General features: G+C 45.1%; 1 protein-coding gene across 2 annotated transcripts in view; it reads right to left on the bottom strand.

Moving 5' to 3' along the window:
• Window positions 1-19,135, bottom strand: part of TXNDC11 (thioredoxin domain containing 11) — a 69,389-nt gene that overhangs the window by 27,146 nt on the left and 23,108 nt on the right. For both annotated transcript variants that reach the window (XM_047780487.1, XM_047780488.1), the window contains one exon: window positions 12,854-12,947. In XM_047780487.1, the coding sequence (XP_047636443.1) occupies window positions 12,854-12,947 (94 nt within the window). The remainder of the gene's footprint in view (window positions 1-12,853; window positions 12,948-19,135) is intronic.

Raw genomic sequence — 19,135 nt, 5'->3', positions numbered from 1 at the left:
GTCAGGAAAAACACTGATAAATCTGGAGTTCCCGTTGTGGCTCAGTGGTTAACGAATCCGACTAGGAACCATGAGGTTGTGGGTTCGATCCCTGGCCTGGCTCAGTGGGTTGAGGATCCGGTATTGCCATGAGCCGTGGGGTAGGTCGAAGACGTGGTTCAGATCCCATGTTGCTGTGGGTGTGATGTAGGCCGGTGACTACAGCTCCAATCAGACCCCTAGCCTGGGAATCTCCATATGTGGCCTTAGAAAAAGACAAAAAAAAAGAAAAAGAAAAACACTGACAAAGATAACTGCTAACAAATATATCATGATACACTTCAAAACTAAATACCACTGGACTAAATCACATGGCTTTTTAATCAGCATAGCTAACAAGTTATTTACCCCCTGGGAAAGTTTCTCTCACTTCCTTACTCTGGGCAGTAGTGACATTCCAAAAGGCAAACCTGGGAGTTCCCTTCATGACTCAGCGGAAACGTATCTGACTGGCATCCATGAGGACACAGGTTCCATCCCTGGCCTCACACCCAGTGGGTTAAGGATCCTGAGTTGCTGTGGCTGTGGTATAGGCCAGCAGCTACAGCTCCGATTTGACCCCTAACCTGGGAACTTCCATGGGCCGCTGGTGCAGCCCTAAAAAGCAAAAAACAAAACAAAACAAAACAAACCCCAAAGGCAAACCTGTACCTTGGTACCTTCCATCCTAGAAACAAGTCTCATTTTACTCTATACTCTGCCATTTTTATTAACTTCTGCTTTCCCAGTCTTCTTCCCAAGGCTTTAGACAAGGAAGAAAAAAGAAAAAGGTAGGATTATATACACAGGGATAACAATAGCCCCTCCAGAGCTCCTCAGCACTGACAGTGATTCACAGTCATTCACTGGATGATGACGTCACACATTTCCAGTGCTGAATGCATTCATCAAAAGGAAAAACTCTTCCAAGAAATTCAATAGATTACAGAAATGTTTATTTTCAAAGTATGAACTGTAGCTGTTGCTTACATTTTTTCCCGGAATGTGACTCTGAGATTTGTGTATTTTCAAAATTCCTAATATAAAGCACAAAGCAATTATCTAGGAAAACATCTGGCATTTGGGCACCAAAGATACAATATGCAAATGCTGGTGCTTGCCAAAACACTGAAACTCTAAATAAACATGGAACTATCCTTAGCCATGATTTTTTTTTTTCTTTTTCGTGAGTTAGGGAGGAAGGGAAAAAAAAAATGTAGTTCCAAATACATTATTCTAGGGGAATATAAACTACAGAGCTAAATATGCACTGTCCTATATACTAACATGACAGTAAACTAAACACGCTCACACCAGTGGTCTCATTTAAACCAAAGCCTAATATGAAAACGATCAACTCAATACTTCTCTTGTGTGTATTTCAATTTAAATTTCTTTTCTTCTTTTTTTTAACAGCCTCAGGGAAGGAAAGACTTTACAAAAGAAACATATCTGCTTAGAAGGCCTTCCTCCATCCCCTTTTATGCTGTTCTCAGGGCCTAGCATAGGTGTCACATGTTCTCTCTTTTTTTTAAAACAACCCTTCACAAATACAAAAACAATTCTTAGCTCCCAGGCCTAAAAAACAGGCCAAGGGCCAACACATTTTCAAGCTGAAGCTTCCTTTGGAGGCAAGCAGGGCAAAGCTCCCTCACTTTGCAGAGGGGAAACCTGAAGGCCAGTGAGAAGAGGTGACTGGGTGAGCTTTGACCACACAGGACACCTGCCACTAACAGGACTGATTAGGAGAGTTGGTCCCTGCTGACTTCTTGTTAGGAAGATACCACAAACTCTAAGGGAAGCTTAGAAAACAATGGTAGCTGCTAAGTACACAGGCAACTAGTGTAACAGGAGTTCCAAGAAGGGAGCCTGAGGGTGGAAATCTCCATCCCATGTCTCCCTCTTGCTGGCTGGACCACAGTTATAAATCCCACAGGCCTTCAGCTGGGCCTTGAAAAAGCAGGAAGGCAGGTTTGTTTGTTTGTTTGTCTTTTTGTCTTTTTTAGGGCTGTACCCACGGAATATGGAGGTACCCAGGCTAGTGGTCGAATTGGAGCTGTTGCTGCCAGCCTATGCCAGAGCCACGGCAACACCAGATCCGAGCCACATCTGAGACCTACACCACAGCTCACGGCAATGCCAGATCCTTAACCCACTGAGCAAGGCCAGAGATCAAACCCACAAGCTCATGGTTCCTCATTGGATTCGTTTCCCCTGCACCACGACGGGAACTCCAGGAAGGCAGGTATTAACTAGGGCAAGGCACTGCATTTTAAGCAGTTATCGTGGGCAATCACGGCCCCAGGCCACCTGCCCCACATCCCAGGAGAGCAGAGGCAGCTAGAGTAACGGGGTCCTGGGTCCCTAGCTCACACTCCACTTACTGGAACCTGACTGTATCAGGTTGCTATTTCTGCTCTAACAAATTACCACAAAGTTAGTGGCTTAAAAAATAAATTTATCTTACTGTTCTAGATGCCGAAGTTCAGAATGGGCCTCAGTGAGCTAAAATCCAGGTGTCAGCAGGGAATGTTCCTTCTGGAGGCTCTTGGGGAGAATCTTTCCTTGCCTTCCCTGCCTTGGCTCGTGGCCCCCTCCATCCTCAAAGCCAGTGACGGCTGCACAAGTCCTTCTCACACCGTATCTCTCTGACAGTGCCCTTTGCCTCTCGATTCCACTTTTAACAATCATCCTGATTACACCAGGCTCGCTCAGATAATCCAGCATAATCTCACTTTCTCGATGCCAACAGACCAAGCAACTCAATTCCATGTGCAACCTCAATTTACTCTTGCCATGTAACGTGGCTTGTTCACAGGTCCAGGGGTTTAGAATGGGGGCCTCTCTAGGGAGCCACTGTTCTGCCTATCACAGTGACCTGGAGCCTTCCTCACCTGGGACAGTGACACTGAGATGATAACATTTTCTACTTCAAAGAGTGGTGGTGAGGACTGGATCATCCAGGCAAAGTGCTCCGTCCAGTATCAGCTTATCATGCTCAGTGTTACACAGAAAGCAGTCACGGGGAGACAGGAACTGGGTTTGTCTGCACTGAGTTTTTTGGTTTTTTTTCGTTTGTTTTTGTTTTTGTCTTTTCTGGGGCCTCTCCTGCAGCATATGGAGGTTCCCAGGCTAGGGGTCTAATCGGAGCTGTAGCCGCCGACCTATGCCACAGCCACAGCAACTCGCGTCTGTAACCTACACCACAGCTCACGGCAACGCCGGATTCTAAACCCACTGAGCAAGGCCAGGGATCGAACCTGACACCTCTTGGTTCCTAGTCGGATTCGTTAACCACTGAGCCACGACGGGCACTCCCTGCACTGAGTTGTTTTACTATCAACTTGCGACTGTACTACAGGTGATCCCTGAGAGGTTTTCAAGATCTAAATGTTTTTGGTTCTTGGTCTAGGAGTCTTCTTTCAGCTTCAAAAGACCCAAAACAAAACGAAACACCACCAAAAGAAACCTGACGACCCTGGCAAACGATAGAAAGATCAACACGCACATGTGCATATTCCTAAACGGGACACCTTTAAAAAGGCAGAAAATATCCCACAACAATCGGAAGTAAAGATGGAATCAAATAGCTACAAACGACCATTCAATGTGGTTCCAGCACACCTTCTGCCTTTCTCAACCCCGTCCACCCGCACACGCCTACCTGAAGGCCGACCCCGAATCCCCCCGGGAGACCCTCCCCACCTCCAGTCTTCCCTGACGTGACCTCAACACTCCCCCTCCTCCATGTTCCAGTGACGCCTGTCACAGACTTGCCACTGCATTCACACCGGGGGCAGGCCCACCTGTTGGCCACACTGGCTGGTGGCACGACTGCTGGTGAGGAACGAGTTTCCCTCATCTTTACAGAGTAGCACATGGTGGATCCCGACATGCTCACTGAATTGATAAAAAGCCACGCTCTGAATCTAACTCAAAGCACAGGGATGTCTGGTTTGGGCCTTAGTTCTCATCCAGCAGCACTTACAAGGTTTCAGAGATATCATAATGGTAATAAAAGCAGTTTCCTATGAAATATGATCACATCCTTGCTAAAAATAACATAATCGAAAAGATCAGTTTGGGAGTTCCTGTCATGGCGCAGCAGAAATGAATCCGAAAAGGAACCTCGAGGTTGCGGGTTCGATCCCTGGCCTCGCTCAATGGGTTAGGGATCCAGCGTCACCATGAGCTGTGGTGTAGGCTACAGATGTGGCTTGGATCTGGAGTAGCTGTGGCTATGGTGCAGGCCGGCAGCTGTAGCTCCAACTGGACCCTAGCCTGGGAACCTCCATAGGCCACGGGTGCAGCCCTAAAAAAAAAAAAAAAAAAAAGATCAGTTTTAGGTATGGAAACAAAAAGCATGGACTTTCTGAGGTGTTTAATGGATACTAATCAGTACTCAGAGGGCCTCAGAACACAGGCAATTAGTTAGAAAAAGATTTCCCTGAGAGAGAATAGTGACAACAAATCAGATTGTCTGAGAAAACCAAGTGATCCATAACCTGTTTCATTCACAGAGAACTGTTAAACCCAATGCCTGATCCAAACTCCCAAGAGTTAGACCAGGAACCTGAGAAAATAAAGCAATCTCAGAGCCAGCCTTGCCTACGAAGCCACCCCTTGTCTGTTCAACGCCTTTAAGAGTGTCACTTACACAGTAAGAAAATCCTCCTTCGGACTTCTTGATGTTGTATAAAATTTCACAGTCTAACAAAAAGTGCTCCCCAAGAGCTGTATTCATGAATGAGGATATGAAGAAGGGAGCTTTTTCTGGGCCTGACTCAATTCCACCAGCCAATCACAGCACCACCAGACGCCACCGGGTGGAGTGAAAGGACCCTCCAGTGGAATGACTTTTTCCTCTAATAAATTCCTATTTTAAAAACTCATTATAGGAGTTCCAGTTGTGGTGCAGCGGAAACAAATCTGACTGGTATCTATGAGGACACGGGTCTGATCCCTGGCCTCGCTCAGTGGGTCAAGGATCTGGCGCTGCCGTGAGCTGTGGTGTAGGTCGCAGATGCATGTCAATCTGGTGGTGCTGTGGCTGTGGTGTAGGCCAGCGGCTGTAGCTCCAACTGGAACCCTCTCCTGGGAACGTCCATATGCTGCGGGTATGGCCCTAAGGAACAAAAAGAAAAAAAAAAAAATCACTGAAACAGTATTTTCCAAAGGTGTTCCTTAGAAAACTAATGCTACAAGGTTCCTTTTCAACGATGTTTAAGAATTCCTAAGGGTGACAGAAGGGAGTGGAAATGGTAACTTCAGTTAACAGTTTAGTGTATTTTCACCCATAGGTCAGTTGAACCATTTTTTTGACTTCGAGATACTTACATCCTTAAAGTTACTCTGAAAGGGTAAAAAGAAAGGAAACAGTTAAGTGTATTTTCAAGATGACATTTAAGTTGTCATGGCAACGTGAGTTCTATTCAGCAGGATTCTAGTGGCAGGGGACGGTGAGAAGCCAAGAAGAAAGAGCCAGGAGAATGAACCAGGCAGGCCCACCGGCTCCTGCCGCGTGGTTCCCACACACTGACCTATGGAACCCGAAAGGCCAGGCCTGAGGGGACGTGGGGGGGGGGTTCAAAATGACTTGTCCTCCCACCACCAAAATCATTCCCTCTGGAGCAATTTCAAGGTAAAGTGTCCTTTACTAGTTACTCACACAAACTTTTAGCTAAACTGGCCAAGTAGGGAGTTAGAACTGTAGGATTAAGAAAACAAAACCCTGGAGTTCCTGTTGTGGTGCAGCGGAAACAAATCCGAGTATGAGCCATGAGGTTGCAGGTTCGATCCCTGGCCTCGCTCAGTGGGTTGAGGATTCGGCGTTGCCATGACCTGTGGTGTAGGTCGCAGACACGGCTTGGATCTGGCGTGGCTGTGGCTGTGGTGTAGGCTGGCGGCTACAGCTCCGATTTGACCCCTAGCCTGGGAACCTCCATATGCCGTGGGTGTGGCCCTAAAAAAGACAAAACCTTGGCCTCAAGACACTCAATAAATAGGATCTGAACAAACCAGCTCCAATTCTGGTGGGAAAGAAATGCAGTCAGGTCCACAGTGAGAACACCGTACAGCACAGCCATGCCTTGGTACCCAGAGGGAAGTGGTTCCAGAAGCCATTTCCCCAACCCCACCAAATACCAAAATCCATGGATGCTCAAGTCCCTTCTGTGAAACGGCACAATATTTGCATATAATCTACACACATCCTCTGGTGTACTTTAAATCATCTCTACATTACTTATAATATCTAACATAGGGAAAATGCTACGTAAACACTTGTAAATATAACATAATGCTGTGCAAGCAATTGCCAGGTGCTCAATAAATGCAATTTTGGCTTTCTGCAACTTTCAGGAATTTTTTTTCTTGATATTTTCAGTCCCAGGTTGGCTGAATCCACAGCTGCAGAACCTATGGATACGGCAGGCCAACTACCCAAAGAGAAGCAGGTAGGGAATGCTCCAGGGAAAGGGAAGAGGCAGGCCTGCATCTGCGCCGTCATTCAGGGGCCATGATACCTGGTGTAGACGCTGTTAGGAAACAGACACGGTTCTTCCTTCCGGAGCATCTGGCTAATGGCTTTCTCATTAAACTACCACAGGTTTTCAGAGTATGACTTTGCTCACACACAACAAACTTCACACATGACGTGGCCTTGAAAAGCATTTACCCCGACCTCTCCCCTCTCCATTTTACAAAGACAAACTCAAACACAGAAAAGTTAAATGTTGTATTCAAGTTTATACACCCTGCTAGGGGCAGACCAAGGTTAGCGACCAGACCCTGCCAGCTCCCAGGCCTCTGCTCTTCCCCGCAGGCGGCTTTGCACCCCTTTTGAAAGTTGAGTGAAAAACAGGATCAAAATTGGGTGCAAAGTTTCTCTTTTAAGAAAAGTCACTGCGTCACAGCAGAATATAACATTTTACCAGAACACATTTTCATAGCAAAGAGTGAAAGAGTCTGATTTTCTACAGGCAAAAGAAGAAAAAGCCTGTTTGCCAAGATCAAAAGGTGGCAATGCTCCAAGAAGACCAGGCTCTCGGCCTGGGCAGAGTGGAGAAGTACAAGAGACGGCTTCCGAGGGATTCCAAACCACACACAAGACCGCCGGCCCACAGTTAATCATTCAGCCCTTTGAAAGGATTAACCAAGAACGAGGGAGGTGCCTCATTATAAAAAGGCCTATTATAAAAACCGAAAGGAAGGTTTGAATAAATGAATAATCGTGCTGTGATCCAAGAAAGGGAAGCTACATTTTATGAATATGTCAATTACGCGAAGTCAAACCTAAACATTTGATAAAATTCCAACCAAAATTTAGCCAAATACATGAATGGATATAAAAGAATATTCCATAAAACACAAGAACTAGAGGAAGCGAAGCCCAGACTACACCAGGTAATTATTTATAAAGCAAGAAATGAAATATTTACTCATACAAAAAGAGGTATCTAGACCAAGAGAAAACACAGAAATAGACCCAATTACATGTAAGAAAATATTTTGTGATAAAGCAGCCATCATCAAATTGAGGGATAAAGGAAGCATTATCGGCTAACTGATTAGCCAATAAGAAGGGAGGGAAGTCAGCTGTGCTCTGTATTTAAGCCAAAGTAAATTGAGGTAGTATAAAGTGCCAATTAACTTGAAACTCAAAAAAAGAAAGGGTTTTCCAGGAGTTCCTGCTGTGACATAGCAGAAACAAATCTGATAAGGATCCATGAGGACGCAGGTTTGATCCCTGGCCTCACTCAATGAGTTAAGGATCCAGCATTTCTGTGAGCTGTGGTGTGGGTCACAGATGCAGCTTGGATCTGGTGTTGCTGTGGATGCGGTGTAGGCCGGTGGCTGCAGCCCTAATTCCAACCCCTAGCCTGGGAACCTCCACATGCTGCAAGCGTGGGCTTAAAAAAAACAAAACAAAAAAACAAACAAAAAAAGGGGTGTTCCCATGTGGCACAGCAGGTTAAGGATCCAGCGTTGTCACTGCTGTGGCTTAGGGTTGCTGCTGTGGGGCAGTTTCCACCCCTGGTCTGGGAACTTCTGCATGTTGTGGGTGTGGCCAAAAAAAAAAAAAAAGGTAAATTTATAAAGAAGAAAGTGAACTAATGAGTGATCAAAGTTTATAGAAAATGACAAATCAAGAAAAAGACCTACAGGAGTTCCCGTCGTGGCGCAGTGGTTAACGAATCCGACTAGGAACCATGAGGTTGCGGGTTCGGTCCCTGCCCTTGCTCAGTGGGTTAATGATCCGGTGTTGCCGTGAGCTGTGGTGTAGGTTGCAGACGCGGCTCAGATCCCGCGTTGCTGTGGCTCTGGCGTAGGCCGGTGGCTACAGCTCCGATTCAACCCCTAGCCTGGGAACCTCCATATACCGTGGGAGCGGCCCAAGAAATAGCAACAACAACAACAATAACAACAACAACAAAAGACAAAAAAAAAAAAAGAAAGAAAGAAAAAGACCTACAGATTTAATCACATAAAAACATAGAACTGATATATAAGAAATGACTAAAAGTGAGATGGTGTGGGAAAACAACCAAGGTCACCGCCCACGGTGCCTAACAGAGGGGGGTGAGAACTGATAATTAGCACCGGGCCTGGGATCAGTACAGGAGACAGGCCACAGAGAGGAAAGGAAACAGTTAAAGCAACTAAAGGAGGGATCCGCTAAATGTGAAGGTGGTAAATGAATTTTCGCTAAGTTCCTTTATTATAATGTGTAAACATATCAAACATTAGACACACAGCCTAAAGGGAGTGTCACAGCATCAGGGAACCAGATCCTACAGCTAAAGCCTCGAATGCTCGAGGGCAGCAGTGCACTCCCCTCTGTGCAGGCCCAGCGCCCTGCATGATGCTTCATATATGGTACATTTGCAAAATATTTGCAGGCTGATGGCCGGCTAGCTTCAAGAAACGGATGTCAGGAGCTCCTCTTGTGGCTCATCAGGTTAAGAACCCACCTAGAACTCATAAGGATGCGGGTTCAATCCCTGACCTTGCTCAGTGGGTTAAGGATCCGGTACTGCTGTGGCTGTGGTGTAGGCCTGCAGCTCCGACACGAACCCTAGCCTGGGAGCTTTTATATGTCGTAGGTGCGGCCCTAAAAAGAGGAAAAGAAAAAGAAAAGAAACCGCTATCAGAGAGTGTCCTGGCTATTTCTAAGGCAACCAAAATAGGGAGTTCCTGCTGTGGCTCGGTGGAAACGAATTCCACTGGATTATCCATGAGGATGTAGGTTCAATCCCTGTCCTCACTCAGTGGGTCGGGATCCAGCATTGCCGTGAGCTGTGGTGCAGGTGGCAGAGGTGGCTCCAATCTGGTGTTGCTGTGGCTGTGGTGTAGGCCAGCAGCTGCAGCAGCTCTGATTCAACCCCTAGCCTGGGAACCTCCATATGCCACAGGTGCAGCCCTAAAAAGCAAACAAAACAAAACAAAACAAAAACAAAAACAAACAAACCAAAAAAAACACACAATGGAAAGACTTTTTTTTTTTTTTTGGCTTTTTGCCTTTTCTAGGGCCGCTCCTGCAGCATATGGAGGTTCCCAGGCTAGGGGTCTAATCAGAGCTGTAGCCACCAGCCTACGCCACAGCCATAGCAACTCGGGATCCAAGCTGCATCTGCAACCTACACCACAGCTCACAGCAACGCGGGATCCTTAACCCACTAAGCAAGGCCAGGGATCAAACCCGCAACCTCATGCTTCCTAGTCGGATTCGTTAACCACTGCGCCATGATGGGAACTCCATCATGTTCATTTTATATATGCTTGGGGCTTGTTGAACCAGGACACCTGCTTTCTACAGTAGTCTAAACACTTCTTCAGTTAAGCTCTCTATAACCAAATGCCAAGTGTGTCAAACACTCCTCAGGCCCCAATTTGTGCACCCAGTCGAAACACAGCAATGACCTAGAATGTACATTTCACACTGTCCTATTAAAAAAAAGTGTGCACGTGTTTCTCTTACTGAACACTGGCTATTAATAAATAAAATACCATCTGACTGCAGGGGAGAAGAAAGCAAAGGGGAAAAAACCCAGATGCCGAAGGCGAGATTTATTTTAGGTCATCCTTCATAGCGCACATTTTATGGAAACGCATCCTTCCAAATTTGCCTTTTCTTCTAAAAGTGGTTCATTAGTGGGAGCTTACCCACAAAAGTAGGATAAAAAATTATTAATTAGAATGAACTCAGTTCTTGCGAAATTCATATGCATTAGAATCACTACAATCATAAGACAGGGAAGAAATGGAGAAAAGGGAAATTGAACTAGATTTAGTCCAAGAAGAAATTTCATATAATCATTTGTCAAAATTAGTAATCTGACCAGGAGATTTGTTTTGTACCTTCAAGTATTTTTTATCCATTTCTTACCTTCCTTGCTTAAAAAAAAAAGGGAAAAAAGAAAAAAACAGGAGTAAGTCAACCACACTTTAAAAAAAAAAAAGGCTACCATCTTGTACTTAAAAAAGTTTTTCCAGGAGTTCCCATCGTGGCTCAGTGGTTAATGAATCCGACTAGGAACCATGAGGTTGTGGGTTCAATCCCTGGCCTTGTTCAGTGGGTTAAGGATCCGGCGTTGCCGTGAGCTATAGCGTAGGTTGAAGATGCAGCTCGGATCCCGTGTTGCTGTGGCTCTGGTGTAGGCCGGTGGCTACAGCTCCAATGAGACCCCTAGCCTGGGAACCTCCATATGCCACGAGAGTGGCCCAAGAAATGGCAAAAAGATAAGAAAACAAAAAACAAACAAACAAAAAAGTTTTTCCAAAAAAAAGCAATATTTTGGAAACCTCTGAATGAAAAAATAATTTAAAATGAGCCATTAACACACAATATAAGTTGGTGGGAGTAACAACATCCTTCTAGGAGTTCCCTTGTGGCTCAGTGGGTTAAGGATCCAGCATTGTCACTACTGTGGCTCTGGTTACAGCTGTGGCAAGGGTTGAATCCCTGACTCAGGAACTTCCATATGACCTAAGGACGGCAAAAACAAAAACAGAAACAAAGCAGGAGTTCCCACTGTGGCACAATGGGATCAGGGGCGCCTCTGCAGCTCCAGGATGCAGGTTGGATCCCTGGCCTGGCAGTAGGTCGCAACTATGGCTTGGATTTGATCCCTGGCGGGGTAACTCCATATACCGCAAAAAGAAAAAGAAAAAAACAAAACAAGACATCCTTCCAAATCTTGAGACAGCTTCTTCAAGGACTTGAATACTACCATCATTTTCCTGAATGACTCTAGGTTACCCTTTTATACATAAACGTCAGTTGAGATCTTCGAAAGACTTTATTTAGTTTTCTAAGAAGATTTTTGAATGTCTACTGAAGGCTGTTTAAATTGGTGGTATTTTGTTTTCAAAACTCATCCTCTGACTCACTGAGCCTTCTTAGTCACCTGATGCTGTGAACTCAGTCTTTCAAGTGGACAGAAGGCACAGACACCTCCTGGACAGCCGTTTCTCCTCCCAATGTCTCCCATGTGAAAAACATGAATACAGTAGAGTCTCTACGCAGAAAATCTTAAGACAAAGTGTATACTACAATGGCCAGTCATATAACTGATGTATTAATCGTATACTCTGAAGCAATCTAATATCCAGTGACAGGAGGATGGTTATGTATTTTTGGTTGACCTACTGGGAGAAAGATCTGATCACTCGCTTGGCACATAGTGATGAGCCCTTGCCATATGCCAGATGCTGGAGAAAGAGCACTGAACTGCAGACACACAGTCCCCACCCTCAGAAAGCTCACAGTCCAGGAAAGACAGACAGTGAACAAATTGTCTCATAACTACACACAGAAATACAAACTATGCGAAGGGCTACGACAGAAAACAAGGAGTCTCTCCCCGAGGGGGGAAAGTGTGGAAGGACTACTTGAGCAGGAATCTCAAGGATGAAGAGGGGTTGGACCGATGGCGGGCTGAGGAGGTCGAAGGCGCAGTCCAGGCAGAAGGACCAGCATGTGCAAAGGCCCTGATGTGAGGAAGAAGGGGTGAGACTGGATACCAGTTAAGTGTCTACTGGTCTGGTCTAGGGGTGGAGAGGGGCTTGGACCAGAGGGGTGACAAGTGAGGGGAAGACAAGTGAGCAGATGAAAGTACCTGACAGAAAACTGAGGTCGTGGCTGATGTGCAGAAAGAACATGGAGCAATGAGAAAAAAACAGGCAGGATACAGTGTTTAATTTAACTAGGACTTCGGGAGCTCCCCTGTGGCACAGCGGGTTAAGGATCTGGCACTGGCACTGCAGCACCTTGGGTCACTGCTGTGGTGAGGGTCCAGTCCCTGGTCTGGGATCTTCCACATGCCAGGGGTGCAGCCCAAATTAATTTATTAATTACAATAAAATAAAATAAAAAATAGGACTTCAAATAATGTATGTGATTTAGCTAAGTAAAAAAATACATGAACTTGAGAATAGTGAACGTGGCAAAAGGCTTATGCTGTAATATGACATGACTTTCACACATAAAGAAATACTTCTTGAAGGAAATGTGTTCCTAAATTATGGTACAAACTTATCACTCCACACACAAAAAGAGAGTATAATACAGGACAATTTAAAGTGCAAAATACATCACTGCAGACACTGATCAAGCTACATTTTAAAAAATAATAGCCTCTAAACATTTAAGAGACTAGAAACAGCACAAAATTTTGCTTGCCAACAGGAGATAAAACAATGTAATTATCTCATACAGAGAAAAGGAACCAAGAAAATTAAAATATAATCATCAAGATAACATCTGCCAAAGAAGATACCAATATAATATACACTGCTGTTAAAGTACTAATGTCTTAATACGAATCATGTTTACCTTTCTTCAGCGAATGCAATGCTGATGTGAAGAAGGTCAAATAACCAGGAGGCTGGGGTGAACCATTGAACTCAAAGTACCCGAGGACTCCAGGCTGCAGAACAAGAGCAGAAGTTGGTGACTGGGGTATCAATGGTCACTGTGTAATAGGAAATATTTCAAAACAAGAAAGACAGGCCATCATAATTGAACAATTGCAATTGGCTGCATTTCACTTTTCACAAAGCTGAATTAACCACATGAAAAAAAAGTGCCGATTAGGGCTGACCTTTCCCTCTACTCAGACAAGAGTAAAGCATGGGGCTGCAGCAGCTTTTCCAGGGGCAATTCAGAGCTGAAACGTCCCACCCTCTCCCTAAGCAAGTCCTTCCACCCTCTGCAGACACTTCTCCTAGGGCTCTGGTTTGAAACCTCACCACCAAGTTCAAGTACTCACTTGCTTTTGTTCAGTAACTCCAGGCAAACGAGATTCTAACTTTTCTCCCATTTCCTCCTCATCCGCTTCTTCCCCTCACTCCAAACACCTTCACAGTTACTGGAACTCAGGTTACCTGACTGGCTCCACCAATGTCTTTGGAGGGGCTCCTTCCTCCCCCGACACCCAGAGCCCAGCATTCCACAATGCCAGCCCTCCCCTCTCGTCAGGGCAGTCTGCTGAGAGCCCTCTGGCTCCTCCACCCCAATTTCCACCTGCTCCTTCCTTTTCCCCAAGCTAAGCATAGAATGAGCCCACATTCTGCCAAACCCATCAACTGTCCCCTAGTGGACATACTCTGCCTTCCTGTTCAGAATAATTTCTTCTTTCTTAGAAGGCCCTGTGGCACTCCTTCTCTCTGGTTTTGATCTTTAAGTATGTCTTAAAAGCCAAACGGTGAGATCCTTGAGGAAAGAGTGCTGAGCTTAAGAGTCAGAAAACCTGAGCTCCAGTCCGACAGCTCAGTTCACACAGATCTTGAGTGAACCCTTCAACAGGAAGCCTGTTTCCTTATCTGGCAAATGAGGACCATTCATCTTGAGGTTACTGAAAAGAATGAGCTTGATGAACTATAAAGCATCAGGCAAATGTTAAAAAGTCCTTTCCAGCCCCTAGAGCATATGTATGAGGAAAAACACCATGTTCCCAAGACATATTTGTGGAGCTGATTTGATCATTGGTACAAAAGTCAGATCCAAATTACACAGAAATTTAACATGCTGGTAAAGTTTTAAATCAGTATGTTGTATAAAAGAGGAAATTGCTGATTGGTAGTGGATCATACTATCCTTCAAAAAGAAATCACTTGTTTATTCTAATAAGATTTTTTTTTCTTTTTCCTTTTTAGGGCCACACCCACAGCATATGGAAGTTTCCAGGCTATGGGGTCAAATCAGAGCTGCAGCTGCCAGCTTACACCACAGCCACAGCAACGCAGGATCCAAGCTGCACCTATGACATATGCCACAGCTTGTGGCAATGTCAGATCCTTAACTGTGTGAGGCCAGGGACCAAACCTGCATCCTCCTCATGGATCCTAGTCAGGTTTTAACCCACTTAGCTATAATGGGAACTCTAAGATTCTTTTTTTTTTTTTTTTTTCCTGTCCTTTTGTCTTTTCTAGGACCGTACCCACGGCATATGGAGGTTCCCAGGCTAGGGGTCCAACCAGAGCTGTGGCTGCTGGCCTACGCCAGAGCCACAGAAATGCGGGATCTAAGCCTCGTCTGAGACCTACACCATAGCTCACGGCCACGCCGGATCCTATACCCACTGAGCGAGGCCAAGGATCCAACCCGCAACCTCATGGTTCCTAGTCAGATTCGTTAACCACTGCGCCACGATGGCAACTCCCTAAGATTCCATTTTAAATAAATCAATTGGTTTTCATTCTGATGGAAACCGAGATGGTCTAAATGTTTAATCTTAATATCTGGAAAAAATCCAGCAAATAACTAATTTCTCAAACAACTAAGGAAATCAGAAAGTAAAGTTCCTGACAGAGGATTTTCTTTCGCTAAATTCCTTAAAATGTTTTTAACAAGCCAATTCAGAAATGGCTCAAAGTAGACTTACACAGTGTTTGGGTTCTTAAGGTTTCAAACCCAGCTATGATGGTGTAATAAGCCTTTCTACCACAAACAAAGGAAGACAAGATCTTTAGAAATTTTAATCACTTAGTACTGGATACAAGATAAAAACGAGAAGTAATGGAAAGAAAATAGACTCACTTAAGTTTGTTTCAATTCTGACCAATCTCCTGAACCAAAATTAAACGGATTAAATTTGTTCTAAACATTAAGAAATGTTTCATGGCTAAATATTAAATGAGGTGAATTTAAACTCTCTTCTCGGAGTTCCCGTCGTGGCGCAGTGGTTACTGAATCCAAGTAGGAACCATGAGGCTGCGGGTTCCACCCCTGGCCTTGCTCAGTGGGTTAAGGATCCAGCGTTGCCGTGAGCTGTGGTGTAGGTTGCAGACGTGGCTCGGATCCCGAGTTGCTGTGGCTCCGGCGTAGGCCAACGGCTACAGCTCCGATGAGACCCCTAGCCTGGGAACCTCCATATGCCATGAGTGCGGCCATAAAAAGGACAAAAAAAAAAACCTCCCTTCTCCCTTCATGTTGTCTCAGGTGGCCACATAAGCGACATGGCCCGTGAACATGTATCTACATGCATGTATGCAACTACATACGTGTTCATGTAACCACACATTAATGGAAGCGCAAACAAATGAATTACATGTCTTCCTAGGAAACCCAAATTAAACCTTTAAAAATGAATAAAGGTTAGACCACCTGCAGGGGTCCTTTGTGGACCTTTCTACAGAGCAAGGGTTTCTTCTTGTTGATGGTACCACTGTTTGAGCTTTCCAAGTGGCTATGTAGCTCAGGTGAAGAAGCCTGGCTCCTTAGAAGACCCAGTATTGAAATTTCCAAGTAGTCTGACAAAAGAAATTTCACAAATAATGCAAACAACCCCATAAGCAAAATTATTTTTACTTTTCATTGCCAAAGCAATGAAGACCATAAGATTCAGCAACTATATCAGAGAATTAAAGGTTGTTTATAAAATACTAGCTACCTAAAACACAAAAAAACAAAGTATATTTTAGGTACTATTTTTCAAATGTTCACAATACTGTGACAATCTACTCAATTTTAACAGTGGCATGTTTAAGAATATAACAAAATTAACATTTCAAAATAATAAAAAGAGGAAATAAAATGAAGTGATAGTTATTTCCATTGCAAATTATCATTTAGGAATACGAAACTGGCTCTGGTTATGCTTTAAGTAAAACAAATTTTGAAACCATTTCTCCAGAGTTTCACTGTCTCCCCAACCGAAGCTACATTTGAGAAATAATTATATACGCCACAGTTTCCTCCACAGTTCTTTCTTAAATCGGGAAGAAGGGAAGTGCAGGGAACAAAACGCATGCACATCCACACACACACACACACACACACGGACTGTTCTAGGTCTATACTCCTTGTTTGCTGGGCTGCCAATAAACGCCGGGGCTGGCTCAAAGCAGACACCTTGGCCCCTGACTCATTTCCTTCTGAGGCTCTTTTGGGTCTGCTGGCCGAGCACACGGGCCAGCAGGACACAGGGCTGGGGCTGGTGCTGGGCTGGGAGCCTGCTGGCACACGGGCTGTCTCTATTCACTCTGATGCTCACCAGCGTGTGGAGATGGTCCACCCATGGCTCCAGCCACAGAGCTTCCATCATCTCCTCCCAGATGCCTGCCAGGATGGCTGCCAGGTGAAGAGCCACAGGGACCCAGCTGCCAGGGTCCCTCTTCCCTGCACTCGCCCCGCTCATCAAAGGTTTAATCAGGACACACAACGGTCCCAAGACACCTCATCTCCACCGGCTCCCGCTCTGCTCCAGCCCCACCAGCCTGGTCCTCCCTCGGGATCTTTGCACTTAATGCTCTCGCCACCTGGCGCACTTTCCCCCCAGTTCCTCAGGGAAGGAGCACATCCCTGAGGGTCCACTTGGAGTTTCCTCAGAGAGGTCTGCTCGGTGTTCCAAAACAGTAACGCCCCCTCCCTGCCCTCACATCTCATCACCCGTCTTTCTCTTTGTAGCACTCATTACCTGAGATTACCTTGTATGTTAAGTTTCCTAGAACTGCCAAAACAAATGACCACCAACTTTGTGGCTTAAAAAAACAGAAATTCATTCTCACAGTTCTGGAAGCCAGAAGCCCAAATCCACTGTTAGTAGGACCACGCTCGCACTGGAGGATCCAGGAAAGAACACTTCCTTGCCTCTCCCCTAACTTTTGATGGCTCCAGGCGTCCCTTGGTTTGGGGCTGCATCACTCCAGGCCCGGCCTTCGTCTTCGCATGGCCCTCACCCTGTTCCCTCCTCTTGTAAAGACACCAGTCACCAGATTTAGGACCTACCCTAAATCCAGATTTCACCTTGAGATCCATAACTAATGACATCTGTAAAGACCCTATTCCCAAATGACGCCACATTCTAAGCTTCTGCGTGAACGCAAATTTGGAAATGAGATAGGGAGTTCCTATTGTGGTTCAGCAGTTAATGAACCCAACTAGCATCCATGAGGACTCAGGTTCCATCCCAGAACTTGCTCAGTGGGTTAAGGATTCGGCGCTGCCATGAGCTGTGGTGTAGGTTGCAGATGTGGCCCAGATCTGGTGCTGCTGTGGCTGTGGCCTAGGCCAGCAGCTGCAGCTCCGATTTGGACCCCTAGCCTGGGAATGTCCATGTGCTGCAGGTGCGACCCTAAAAAGACAAAAAAAAAAAAAGATAAAAGAGACAAAGCTCTTCCATCAAGTTGACAATTTAGTGAAGAACAAAACACACGGTAACTTGACCCAGCTTGTGTGTTTTCTTTTTTTTTTTTGTCTTCTTGTTGTTGTTGTTGTTATTGTTGTTTGTTTGTTGTTGTTGTTGTTGCTATTTCTTGGGCCACTCCTGCGGCATATGGAGGTTCCCGGGCTAGGGGTTGAATCGGAGCTGTAGCCACCGGCCTACGCCAGAGCCACAGCAATGCGGGATCCGAGCCGCGTCTGCGACCTACACCACAGCTCACGGCAACGCCAGATCGTTAACCCACTGAGCAAGGGCAGGGACCGAACCCGCAACCTCATGGTTCCTAGTCAGATTCGTTAACCACTGCGCCACGACGGGAACTCCCTTGTGTGTTTTCAATTCCACTGCATGATGTACAGTATATTCAACACCTGCTCTAAGGAGGAGGCTGGAAACAGGCCATTTATAGGAGGCTAGCACATCCTCATCAGCATAAAATATTTCTTTGCCAGCAGCATAAATGTCAACAGATGGTGTACACGCCCCCTAGTGGCCCTGAGAGTAGTTACCTCAGTGTGGTTTTTTTACTCAACAGCAATTGAACTATTTCTGCTCTAATGTTAACTCACATTTAAAAAATTTAAAACTACTTAGTTTACAGTCGCATAGAACTATGAATTGACAGAAACAGTATCTATTTATCTGCACAACATTCAGAGCAGACTTTTGCTAACAAACACAGGATAACAATAGGTACCAGGCATCCTACTAGATTTTTTTCCCCAAAGGGCTCAGGTTTCTGTCACCTGGCAATTTACCCCACCCCACGCCCTGCTTCTCCCTCCAAATGATTCCCAAGCCTTCTCTTACCCCACTTAAATTGAAAACGATTTGGTTTACCAAAAGTGCTAAGAACAAATGAATGGATGTGTGCTAAATCACTGCTCTTAAATGGATAGATTACAGAAATTCATGAAAAGATTTCAAAAATAACTGGGCCACAGATAACGAGAGTTCTAAATAATACTGCTGGTATTCGGTGGTAGATGGTAAGGAACAAATCAGATGATTCTGTCACATGCTTTAAAATATAAAAAGGAAAGGAAAGCACTGTTGATGTAGAAGCCACCGATACTGAAGACACATGTCTGAAAAATACCTACAAAGAGCCCTGAAACTAGTGACTGTGGAAGTGATATCACCATACTCAGTCCTGTTTCCTTTCCAATCGCCTCACAGTTCACTAAACTAAAAATGGCACTGGGTTATGTTTGACTATGTTATCCACAAGCAATAGATTAAATTGTCCTCTGTATCATCAATGGGCAGGAAGAGGAATCCCACAATTGGAGTAAATGAAGAAGGCAGACTTTCTTTACTTGGTTTGCCGCAGACGACTTAAAGCTCTTGATCTCCCTCTGCAGGGTCCATCAGTAGATTCACTAAGTTTTAGCTACAGTCGTTATTCGTAAGGCAGGTATGATTTTAGTGCATACCTGGGAAGAAAATTC

Source organism: Phacochoerus africanus, chromosome 5 (genome assembly GCF_016906955.1).
Source record: "Phacochoerus africanus isolate WHEZ1 chromosome 5, ROS_Pafr_v1, whole genome shotgun sequence".
Lineage (NCBI taxonomy): Eukaryota > Metazoa > Chordata > Mammalia > Artiodactyla > Suidae > Phacochoerus > Phacochoerus africanus.
This window is presented reverse-complemented; position numbering and strand designations above follow the sequence as displayed.